At 41.4% G+C, this 12369-nt stretch overlaps 1 protein-coding gene across 5 annotated transcripts in view; it reads right to left on the reverse strand.

Annotated features, from left to right (window-relative positions):
* Nucleotides 1-12369, reverse strand: part of LOC122557840 (LRP2 binding protein) — a 35311-nt gene that overhangs the window by 10219 nt on the left and 12723 nt on the right. For all 5 annotated transcript variants that reach the window (XM_043705968.1, XM_043705960.1, XM_043705976.1 and 2 more), the window contains one exon: nucleotides 11194-11307. In XM_043705968.1, coding sequence (XP_043561903.1) covers nucleotides 11194-11307 — 114 coding nt within the window. The remainder of the gene's footprint in view (nucleotides 1-11193; nucleotides 11308-12369) is intronic.

The following is a 12369-nucleotide window of genomic DNA, read 5'->3' on the forward strand; positions in this document are numbered from 1 at the left end:
TAAATTAGTATCCTGGTTTGTATCAGTAATTGCTGACAAAAGCAAAGTGATGGCAGCATAGTTTAAATCATTGTATTCAATTTTGATTCCATGTGGGTGTTAAGTAGATAGAGAAGGAGCAAGTTTAAAGTCACTTGCTGTCTTGGGTATTGTAATTTCCAGGTCTTATCTATACGTATGATTTTTCGTCAATTGTATTAAAGAAAGTAATAACCCATCAGGAGACAGGAAAGATGTTTCAGCAATGGTAATACTTTTCGTAAATAAGTAAGCCACAGCAAGAGGGTTTGTGAAAAGGGATCCTTTGACTTTGCTTGCCACAGAAGGAAGTTTTAGAGTTATGTAGTCTTCTACCTGCAAGCTGGAGATTTGCAGATGTGATTGATGCCTTGTTCATAAAAGGTAGTGAGGATAAGCTCAGCAAAAATAGACCGATCGATTTACCTTTAATGGTAAGGAAACTTCTGAAACCATTATTTGGGGATAGTCACATGAAAAAAATGTAAATTAATTAGGAAGAGACAGCACAGATTGCTTAAGGGCATATAGTGTTTAACTGACTTGCTGGAGTTTCTGAACAGAGAAGAGACAGAGTTTGATTAGAGTAAACTGTTGATGTGATATTTATGGACTTCCAAAAGGTATTCAATTCAGCACCACACAGCAACTGGTCAGATAGCTCATGGACTAAATGGTACAGTAGCAACATAGATAAAATATTGGCTGACGATAAGAAACAACGAGTAATGGTGAATGGATACTTTTCAAACTGGAGGAAGATTTGTAGTGGACTTTCCCAAGGGTTGGTTTTGGAGCAACTAATTATTTTGAAATAGACAGTTAGGTGACAGATGCAGTTCAATGTGGAGAAATGTGAGGTGATACATTTTGGTAGATTGTGGAGATATAGTATAAAATAATGGATGTGCAGGAGCGGAAAGGCTTGGAATTTTATGTACTTAAGTTGTTAAAGGTGACAACACAGGTAGATTGAGCAGTAAATAAAGCCTGCAGTATTCTGGCTTTATTTATCCTGGGTATAGAGGTTGTGAACAAGGAGGTTATGTTGAACTTGTATAAAGAAAGAGTTAGACCTCAGCTGGAGTACTACATACAGTTCTGGGCATATTTATGAAACACAAATGTTAGAAGCAAGGGGAGGCCATTCCTCAACCCTGCTCCTCTGTTTATTATAAGATGATCATTGACCTCAATACCTTAATCCTGTCCTTCCCCATATCCGTTGATCATTTTAGCCACAAGAGCTATATTTACCTCCTCCTTGAAAACAGTGCTTTTTCCTTGACCATTTTTTTGGAGTAATCAATTCCACAGGCCCACACTCTCTGGTGAAGAAAGTTTTCCTCATCTCAGTCATTAAAGGTTTACCCTTATCCTTAAACTACGACACCTATTCTGAACTCCCCCATCATTGGGAACATCCTTCCTCTGTATCTAACATATCTTGTTAGAATTTCATAGGTTCTACGAGAGTCGTTGCTCCCTCCCCATTCTTCTAAACTCCAGTGAATATAATCCTAACCCACTCAATCTCTCCTCACACTGCCAGCCCCGGAATCAACTTGGTAAACCTTTGCTGCACTTCCTCTACAGCAAGAGCATCCTTCCTCAAATAAGGTGACCAAAACCACAAGAAAGGATGTGAACACTTTGGAGAGTGTAGAAAAATTTCACAAGAATAATTTCAGGGGTGATAAACTTTAGTTAAGAAGATACATTTGAAGAATTTGGGACTATATCTCCTCAGAAGAGGAGATCTGATACAACTATTCAAAATGATGAGAGGACAAACAGAGAACATAGTAAGAACCTGTTCCCTCTTGTAAAAAAACTGAGAACAAGACAGTGCAGATACAAGGTAATTTGCAACAGGAGCAAACATGATGTGCGAAAAAAACCTTTTCACGTGCAAGTAGTTAAGAGTCTGACATGGACTATGTGGTAGTCTGATGCAGGCAAGTTCAATTGCGGCATTAAAGAGGCGATTGGATGACTACTTAAATAGTGACATTCTCCTGTCTTCTTCATATATTGAATATTGTTTCTAAGTTATAATACTCGTTCAGAAGGTCAGGAGGAATGGGATACAGGGAAATTTAGCTGTCTGGATACAGAATTGGCTGGTCGACAGAAGACAGCGAGTGGTAGTGGAAGGAAAGTATTCTACCTGGAAGTCAGTGGTGAGTGGTGTTCCACAGGGCCTCTACTCTTTGTAATTTTTATTAATGACTTGGATGAGGAGATTGAAGGATGGTTTAGCAAACTTTCAGATGACACAAAGGTTGGAGGTGTCGTTGACAGTATAGAGGACTGTTGTAGGCTGCAGCATGACATTGACAGGATGCAGAGATAGGCTGAGAGGTGGCAGATGGAGTTCAACCTGGATAAATGCGAAGTGATGCATGAGTACAGGATTAAAGACAGGATTCTTGGCAGTGTGGAGGAACAGCGGGATCTTGGTGTGCAGGTACATAGATCCCTTAAAATTGCCACCCAAGTGGACAGGGTTGTTAAGAAAGCATATGGTGTTTTGGCTTTCATTAACAGGGGGATTGAGTTTAAGAGCCATGAGATCTTGTTGCAACTCTATAAAACTTTGGTTAGACCGCACTTGGAATACTGCGTCCAGTTCTGATTGCCCTATTATAGGAAAGATGTGATGCTTTGGAGAGGGTTCAGAGGAGGTTTACCTGCTGCCTGGAATGGAGGCTTATCTTACGAAGAGAGGTTGACTGAGCTCAGACTTTTTTCATTGAAAAAAAGAAGGAAGAGAGGGGACCTAATTGAGGTGTACAAGATAATGAGAGACATATATAGAGTTGATAGCCAGAGACTTTTTCCCAGGGCAGAAATTGTTAACACGAGGGGCCATAGTTTTCAGCTGTTTGGTGGAAAGTATAGAGGGGATGTCAGAGGCGGGTTCTTTACGCAGAGAGTTGTGAGTGCATGGAATGCGTTGCCAGCAGCAGTTATGGAAGCGAGGTTGTTGGGGATATTTAAGAGACTGCTGGACATGCATATGGTCACAGAAATTTGAGGGTTCGTACATTAGGTTTACCTTACATGACGATCAATGGTCAGCACAACATCGTGGGCTGAAGGGCCTGTTCTGTGCTGTACTGTTCTATGTTTTATCTATTCAAAGAGCTGGTGCAGACCCAATAAGCTGAACAGCTTACTTTTGCACTGTGACGATTCTTTGATTTAGTTGGCGACTACCTTGAGCTTGGCAGGAAATTGTCCCAGCTTCCTTGCTTCAAGCCCCAGATCAGCTCCTTCAGATCCCAACTTCTGTAACATCAAGAGTTCACTGCCTGCTTTTAACAGTCTTAACTGCTGCAGAATTCTACTGTTTAAATAGGAAATAGCACAAAAGTGAGTGACTTCTGGAAAAACTGATCATTTTCTATTGGAAACTAGGGAGATTGAATTTGGATCAATTTCTACATAGTGGCTTTGAGGGTCTATGGTACAAACCTCTGAGGTGTACACAGGCAGAAAAAATATGGTTGAAGGAATAAAGCAAAAATATTGGAGGTCTGAAAACCTTTTGTTTTGTTTCTCCCTCAATATTGTTTCTGCTGTTGGAGAAACTCAGCAGGTCTGGCAGCATAAGTAAAGACAGTAACAGAGTTTAATGACTCAATTTCAAAATGTCCAATTTATATTAATTCAATTAATTTTTTAAAAATCCTTCATGGGTTGTGGGCTTCACTTGCTGGGCCAGCATTTATTGTACATTGCCAGTTGCTCTCCAACATGCTGGTGAACTGCTTTCTTGAACCGCTGCAGCCTATTTAGTCTATTTAATGTTATTGTGGAAGGAGTCTTTATGAATTTATACAATGAGTCTTGTAGATGGCACAAGCTGCTGCTACTGTGCTTCAGCGGTGGAGGGAATGAATGTTTGTAGGTTATTATGTTTTGTCCTGTGGATTTGCCTACACTGTGTGAACATAAACATATCTTCAAAGTTACCATTGCAATACAGAATTTATAATATATAAAAATATCGGAATTGCAACCTATTTCTTCTAGAGAGGGAGGTAATCTTTATTCTCTTTCTTGAATTCATCTCCAAAGCAAATTTCCTAACTTAGCAAATAACTTGGTGTCAGATTTCCACCACTGCTACTCTGTGCGAAAGTGGGAGTGAAATAAAAGGAAATATTCAGGTAGTCACTAGAGAAGGAACTTATTTAATGTTTCAAGGTCTTTCATCAGAACTGTTTAATCTGGGGCACTTCCAGCATTTTGTTTTTGACAAATCATAGTACTTTGGTTTTAGTGATAGCGAGAATTCTGGGGTAATTCTTCTGCTCTTTTATATTTTCATTCTTATGACATAGATTCCTATGGCATCTGCTCTGGGGTCTCTTTAAATTGATCCTGAGTGCAGGAAAAGTTTGCAAGATGTTAATTCTGTGTCCATGCCATTAGGTTACAATACATAGACAAATTCCCATGAGTCATGTCATATGCACTGCTGACAAGTTGTGGTCATGGACTGCAATCTTGGGTTCAAGGTACTTTTCAATAGCAGATTGGTGCAATCTTTCAGTTTTCTACATGCTAATTTTAAAATCAAAGTTATCGTATGCATTTAAGAACCAAATCCATGCTCTACGTCTTAAGCTCTGATCTGCAGGGTAGGGCAGTCATTGGTCTGGAACCATCTCCTGTTGAGCAGCTTTGCCTTTACTTGATATTTGATTTCTTTAAAATAGAATCACCATAATTGAAGATATCTGAGATCATGGTGGTGAAAACCATGCAGAAGTGGTTGGATTCTAAACACAATTCCTACATGGACAAAAATAGTTCAGTCATTTCTTTTGACCAGGCACTGATCTCCAGTTTTGTAACCTTCAGCTGGGAAACATCAGTTCCTAGGTAGGAGTGTGTTTCATTCATCACCTCTAATACCACGGGAGGGTCGGTAAAAGGAGAAGTGATGGCAATCTGTGGAACTCCACTAACTTCTTGACGGATGAACGCCGGTTGAGGATGTGATTAATGTTCTCTCCTCCTAGAATCTGGGCATATTTGTAAGCGGTGTCTGCATCAGGGATTAATGATTCCTGCCTTGGGTGACTGTGTGGAGTTTGCACGTACTGCCCATGTCTGTGCGGGTTTCCTCTGGGTGGTCTGGTTTCCTCCCACAATCCAAAGATGTGCAGGCCAGGTGAATTGGCCACGTTAAATTGTCCACAGTGTTATGTATATTAGTCAGGGCTAAATGTAGGGATAGGGGAATGGGTCCAGGTGGGTTACTTTTTGAAGGATTGGTGTGGACTTGTTGGGCTGAAGGGCCTGTTTCCATACTGTAGGGAATCTAATCTATTCAGCCTCTCTCTATAGTTCAAATCCTCCAACCCTGGCAACATCCTTGTAAATCTTTTCTGAACCCTTTTGAGTTTCACAACATCCTTCCAAAAGGAAGGAGACCAGAATTGCACACAGTATTCCAAAAGTGGCCTAACCAACGTCCTGTACAGCCGCAACATGACCTCCCAAATCCTATACTCAATACACTAACCAAAAAAGGAAAGTATACCAAACACCGCCTTCACTATCCTACTACCTGCAACTCTACTTTCAAGGAACTTATGAACCTGCATTCCAAGGTCTCTTTGTCCAGCAACACTCCTAAGGACCTTACCATTAAGTGTACAAGTCCTACTCAGATTTGCTTTTCCAAAATGCAGCACCTCCCATTTATCTATATCAAACTGCATCTTTCACTCCTCCGTCCATTGGCCCAATTTGATCAAGATCCCATTGTACTTTGAGGTAAACTTCGCTGTCAACTACACCTCCAATTTTGGTGTCATCTGCAAACTTACTCACTCCACCTCCTATGTTCACATCCAAATCGTATGTTAGATATTTTTCCTCTTACTCCAAGCTAGGCAAATCTTATCATCTCTTCCTCCTCCATGATCTCTGACAGATAAAATCTGCACTGGCCTTCTGTGAGAAACACCCAGATAAATTAAACAAAGGAACCCTGCAGCTCCCACAATCCTTCTCCATGACAATGGGACAAATTTGGAACATTCAAACAAAAGTAAATGAATTAGAATCACAGAATCCCCACAGTGTAGAAGCAGGCCATTCGGCCCATCGAGTGCACACCAGCCCTCTGAAGAATATCCCACCCAGACCCACTATTCCAATAACCTGCACATCCCTGGACACTATGGGCAATTTAGTATGAATAATCCACCTCAACTGCACATCTTTGAACTGTGGAGGGAATCTAGAGCACCCAGAGGAAACCCACACAGACACGGGGAGAATGTGCAAACTCCAGACAAACAGTTGCCCAAGGAATCGAACCTGGGTCCCTGGTGCTGTGAGGCAGCACTGTTGACCACTGAGCCATGGTAATTATTTTTACTTTAAACACGATACTTTGATTCCATAACTCGTATCAATTCTTTTTAATGATTAAAGCAATTTGACAACCCTCTTCCCCAAAATTGCTAGCTTTTAGCTTTTTTCATCTGAAAACTACAGAAATAATGTTAAATATTTCACTGAAGTAATGGTAAACATCCTGGCTTCATTAAAAAGCTCAAAAAGATGCCATCCATTCTGCACCAGGGCAGCATGGTGGCACAGTGGTTAGTATGGCTACCTCACAGCACCAGGGACCCAAGCTGAATTTAAACCTCCAGGCTACTGTGTGAAGTTTGCACATTCTCCGCATCTCTGTGTGGGTTGGGTCCGATTTCCTCCCACATTCCAAGGATGTGCAGGTTAGATTGGCCCATTGTGTCCAGTGATGTAGAGATTAGATGGATTAGTAGTGGGAAATACAGGGATAGAATAGGGTTGGAAATCTGGTTGGAATGCTCTTCGGAGAGTTGGTGCGGACTTGTTGAGCCGAATGGCCTGTTTCCATATTGTAGGGACTCTGAACTGTAATGAATCCAAGAATGTTTGATTTACATTTACTTCAGGGTTGTTTATTAGGTTCTTAATCATGTTTTCTATTTTTCTTACTTTTTACACTTAAATCTCCACCCTAAAATCTGTATTCTGAAAATTAAAAGTTATATCTCTAAAATAGACCTATTATGGAATCAGATATTCCTAACCGTGTGACTGAATTTTGGCCGTTTTCTGATTCAGCCTGTTTCTGAGGTAACTTTGGGCAGTCCTGCAGATGTTACGCATGCATATTAGTAAATTGCAAAGACTATCCAAATTCACTTAGTCATAGAGTCTTACTGTATTGAAACAGGCACTTCAGCAAAGCCGAACAGGTTTCCTAAATTGAACTAGCCCCATTTGCCTGCGTTTGGCACATATCCCTCTAAATCTTTCCAATCCATGTACCTGACCAAATATCTTTTAAATATTGTAAGTGTACCTGCCCCTACCACATCCACTGGCAGCTCATTCCATATGCGCACTACACACTTTGCGGAAAAAATTTCCCTTGAAATCTTGTCCCTTTCACCTTAAACCTATGCTCTCTAATTTAGACTCCCTACCTGGAGAAAAGACCTTTGCTATTCACCTTATCTATGACCCTAATAATTTTATAAAACTCTAAGGTTATCTTTCAGCCTCCTATGCTCCAGGAAAAAAAAAAATCCCTGCCTATCTAGCCTCTCCTTATAACCCAAACCTTCAGGCTTGGTTACATCCTTGGAAATCAATTTTGCATTCTTTCTAGTTTAGTAACATCCTTCCCATAGCACAACAACCAGAACTGTATGCAGTACTCCACATATGGCCTTGCCAATGTCCTGTACACCTGTAACATAAAATCCCAACTTCTGTACTCTGTGATTTGACCGATGAAGGCAAGTGTGCGAAATGTTTTCACCACCCTGTTTATCTGTGACACCACTTTCAAGGAGCTATGTACCTGCATCCATAGGTCTTAATGGATTTTATCTACCTGGACCTCATGAAGGCCTTTGACAAGGTGCTGCATAGGAGGCTACTGAGTAAGATAAAGGCCCATTGTGTCAGAGGGAAGGTGCTAACATGGATAGAAGCTTGGCTGTTTGGCAGAAAGCAAAGAGCGGAAATAAACGGGTTCTTCTCAGGATGGTAGCTGGTGACAAGTGGCGCTCCACCAGGCTCAGTGTTGGGACCACAACTTTTCACTTTATACATTAACGATCTAGATAAAGGAATTGGAGGCATTCTGGCTAAGTTTGCAGACGATACAAAGATAGGTAGAGGGACAGATAGTTTGAGGAGGTGGGGAGGTTGCAGAAGGATTTGGACAGGCTCGGAGAGTGGGCAAAGTAGTGGCAGATGGAGCACAACATGGGAAAGTGTGAGGTCATGCACTTGGTAGGAAGAATAGCGGCATGGCCTATTGTCGAAATGGGGAGAAAATTCAGGAGTCTAAAGTGGAAAGAGACTTAGGAGTTCTTATCCAGGATTCTCTCAAGGTAAACTCGCAGGATGTGTCAGTAGTTAGGAAGGCAAATGCAATTTAGTTTGAGAGGACTTGAATATAAAAAAAGAATGTACTTCTGAGGTTCTATAAGGTTCTGGAGTATTGTGCGCAGATTTTGGTCCCACATCTCAGGAAGGATGTAGTGGCCCTGGAGTGCATCCAGAGGTGGTTCGCGAAATTGGTCCCAGGAATAAAAAGCTTAACATATGAGGAATGTTTGAAGTTTATACTCGATGGAGTTTAGAAGAATGAGGGGGGGATCTGTACAGAATACTGAATGGCTTGGACAGAGTAGATGCTGGTAAGTTGTTTCTAAGGGTAGGAGAGACTAGGACCCGAGGGCACAGCCCTACAGTGAAGGGAAGACCTTTTAGAACAGAGTAGAAGAAACTTCAGCCACGGAGTGGCGAATCTATGGAATTCACTGCCACAGAAGGCTGTGGAGGCCAGGTCACTGAGTGTATTTAAGTTTGAGATAGATAGTTCTTGATTGTCAAGGGGATCAAGGGTTATGGGGAGAAAGTGGGAGAATGGGGATGAGAAACTTATCAGCCATGATTGAATGGCAGAGCAGACTTGACGGGCTGAATGGTCTAATTTCTGCTCCTGTGTCTTATGATCTTTGTGTTCATCAACACTTCCCAAGGCCCTACCACTAAATGTGTATGTCCTGCCCTGGTTTGTCTTACCAAAATGCAGCACCTCATATTTATCTGAATTAACTCCATCTGCCATTCCTTGGCCCACTAGCCCAGTTGATCAAGGTCCTATTGTAATCTCAGATAACCTTCTTCACTATCTACTATACCACCAATTTTAGTGTCATCCATAAACTGACTAATCGTGCCTCCTATATTGCCATCCAAACCATTTAGATAAATGATGACAATAGTGGACCCAGCACTGTGGCACACCACTGGTCACAGGCTTCCAGTCTGGACAATAGCCGTCTGCCACCACCCACTGTCTCCTACTGTCAAGCCAATTTTGTATCCAATTGGCTAGCTCTCCTTGGATCCCGCGTGATCGAACTCTAATAAGCAGTCTACCATGCAGAACCTTGTCAATGACCTTGCTAAAGTCCAGGTAGGCAACGTTCATCTCTATTCTTGGTCACCTCTTCAAAAACTCAATCACATTTGTGTGACACTATTTCCCGTGCATAAAACTATGCTGCCTATCCCTATCGCTCCTTGCCTTTCCAAATGCATTTAGATCCTGTCTCTCAGAATACCTTTCAACATCTTCCCCGCTACTGATGGGATATGGATCACAGAAGTGACTGTAGTGGTCAGATATGACTAATGCACAGTACTCTTTGTAAAGAACTGTCTGCACTTCGGAAGTGTTACCTTTCCAAAATTCCCAAGATTTAGGAAACTTCCATTAAACTAGAAAGTAGCAAATTTGGTGCCTTTATTCAAGAAGGATCACAGTAAACAAGAAACTATAAGGCTGACTTGTGTTGTAGAGGTGTGAGAATTAGAGATTAAAGCTGCATGCTGAGAGAAGAACTCAAGATAATTGGGAACAGTCAGCAAGGTCTTTGAAAATGAAATTGTAATTTTCAATTTTTGGAGTTCTTTGAACTCCATGCACTTTGGATAAGCGGAAGCCTGTTGAAGTAATGGATTTCCAGAAGGCAAAATACTATTGTAGAAAGTGCAAGAATATGGAGTAAGGGCTAACATGGATAAAAGATTGGCTGACTTGGACAAATGCAGTCCTGCAGAGGCCTCAATGTTTTACAGTTCATATAAATGACTTAGACGAGGGGAGTGAAGGCATGGTAGCTAAATTGGTAGGAAAGTATGTTGTGAAGAAGAAAAAGACTTGCAGATGGAGTAATGTAACGTGGGAAAATGTGAAGTTGTTTTCTTTTGCAGGGAGAACAAAAAAGCAGAATATTACCTAAACAGACAGCAGCTATGGAATTCCAAGGTGCAAAGAAGTATGGATGTTCAAGTACATGAGTCACAAAAATGTTGGTATGCAGATACAGCATGAAGGCTAATTGGATGCAATCCTTTATTATGAGAGGAATTAAACATCAAACTAAGGATGTTTTCCTTCAGTTATGTCGGGCATTGGTGAGACCACATCTCGAAAGCTGTGTACAGTTCGATCTCCTTATCTAAGGAATGATGTAATTACAATGGAGGCAGTTCAGAGGAGGTTTCCTAGCTCGATACCTGGAATGACAGAATTGTCTAAAGGAGAATAAATTGGTCAAGCTAGGCTTTATTCTACTGGGGTTAGAAGAGTGAAGGGTAATTTAGCTGGAGTGTATAAGATCCTGAATGGTCTTACCAAGGTGAACATAAAAAGGATGCTTCCTGTTTTAGGTTATTGCCGAATCAGAGCACATTGTTTCAAAGTTAGGTTTGCCTCATCAGGACTATGAGAATTATTTTCTCTCTGAGGGTTGAGAAACTTTGGAACACTCTGTCTCGGAAAGTTGTGGAAGAGGCATCATTTTTAAAGACAAGAGTTGGCAGGGCAACTGAGGGTTATCAGGTATAAATGGGAATATGGACTTTGAAATGCAAACAGATCAGCCTTGTTCTTATTGAATGGCAGAGCAAGCTTGTTGGGACAAATGGTCCATGGATCCCATTTCATGTTTGAATGTTCACTGAATAGGGGAGTGACTCTCCAATTTACTCTATTTGTAATATGACTGGCACACAAAAATATGGTATTGAAACACATCAGATAGTAACAGTAGTTTATTTACTCACAGGATTCTCCTTAGTACCTAAGCCATCATAATACATCACACCAAGCTGATACAGAGCTTGAAAGTCTGTGTCTTTAATTTTGTTAAACTCTTCAAAAGCTGTTTCAAAGCATCCCTAAAGCATACATAAAAAAGCCAGTCAAACAATAGGATAATTTTCGATTTTGTTCTTAAAAAACATTGAGTTTACTTCCTGCAGTCAGCCTTCTTACATATATGTGAGAATTTGACTTTAAGTTTGGGTCTTAGTCTTTACTTTTAAGTCAAGTTAGTTAATTTAGGAAGATCCGACACCATTAAGTAGCAGCATCTGGTCATGAAATAGCAGCAGTATTTGCAATAAGAAAGGCTGTAACCTTCAGCTGGACTTTAGACCTCTCTGCTAGTACGAAGGGTTGGAGATGGATGAGGAGGCGTGCAGCATCTGGCCTGTCTCCTGCCTTTCCATCTACCTCTACTTTTTATTTTTGTTTGAGGGATATGGGCATTGCAGATTAGGACAGCATCTATTGCATATCTCTAGTTGTCCCTGAGACAGTGGTGAAAATTAGCCACTGGAACTACTGCATTACGTTTGGTATAGGTACACTCACAATGCCAATGGAGTGAAGGCACGGTGAAGCCACTGTACAAATCACTCAGATTGGGGTCTACTGAAGTCTTTAAGTAGCCAATTAATAGTCAGTCCATTGCTTCATCCAGTCCCATATTATTGTACCCACAATGGGGAAAGGCGCACACCAAATTGGTGACTACTGAGCTTTTACTCAGCAGGAGGTGCCAGAGCAAGAGGGGTCAATTATTTCGGGACTCCCTGTGCTCAACACGGACATATAAGCCCACATCCATGCTGGGGACTGCCAGACTGGCCTCACCAACAACCTGTGCATACCCTCTGTCCCACTTGCTTCAACTTCTTCTTCCTATTTGTGGACCAAACTGGAGTCACTGAAATGGCAACTGCTCAAACCATTTTTTTTACCCTCGGGCGGCACTGGCTGGGCCAACATTTACTAGGTAAAAACAATGACTGCAGATGCTGGAAACCAGATTCTGGATCAGTGGTGCTGGAAGAGCACAGCAGTTCAGGCAGCATCCAAGGAGCTTCGAAATCAACGTTTCGGGCAAAAGCCCTTCATGAGGAATAAAGGCAGTGAGCCTGAAGAGTGGAGAGATA

This window comes from Chiloscyllium plagiosum, chromosome 2 (assembly GCF_004010195.1).
Source record: "Chiloscyllium plagiosum isolate BGI_BamShark_2017 chromosome 2, ASM401019v2, whole genome shotgun sequence".
Classification (NCBI taxonomy): domain Eukaryota; kingdom Metazoa; phylum Chordata; class Chondrichthyes; order Orectolobiformes; family Hemiscylliidae; genus Chiloscyllium; species Chiloscyllium plagiosum.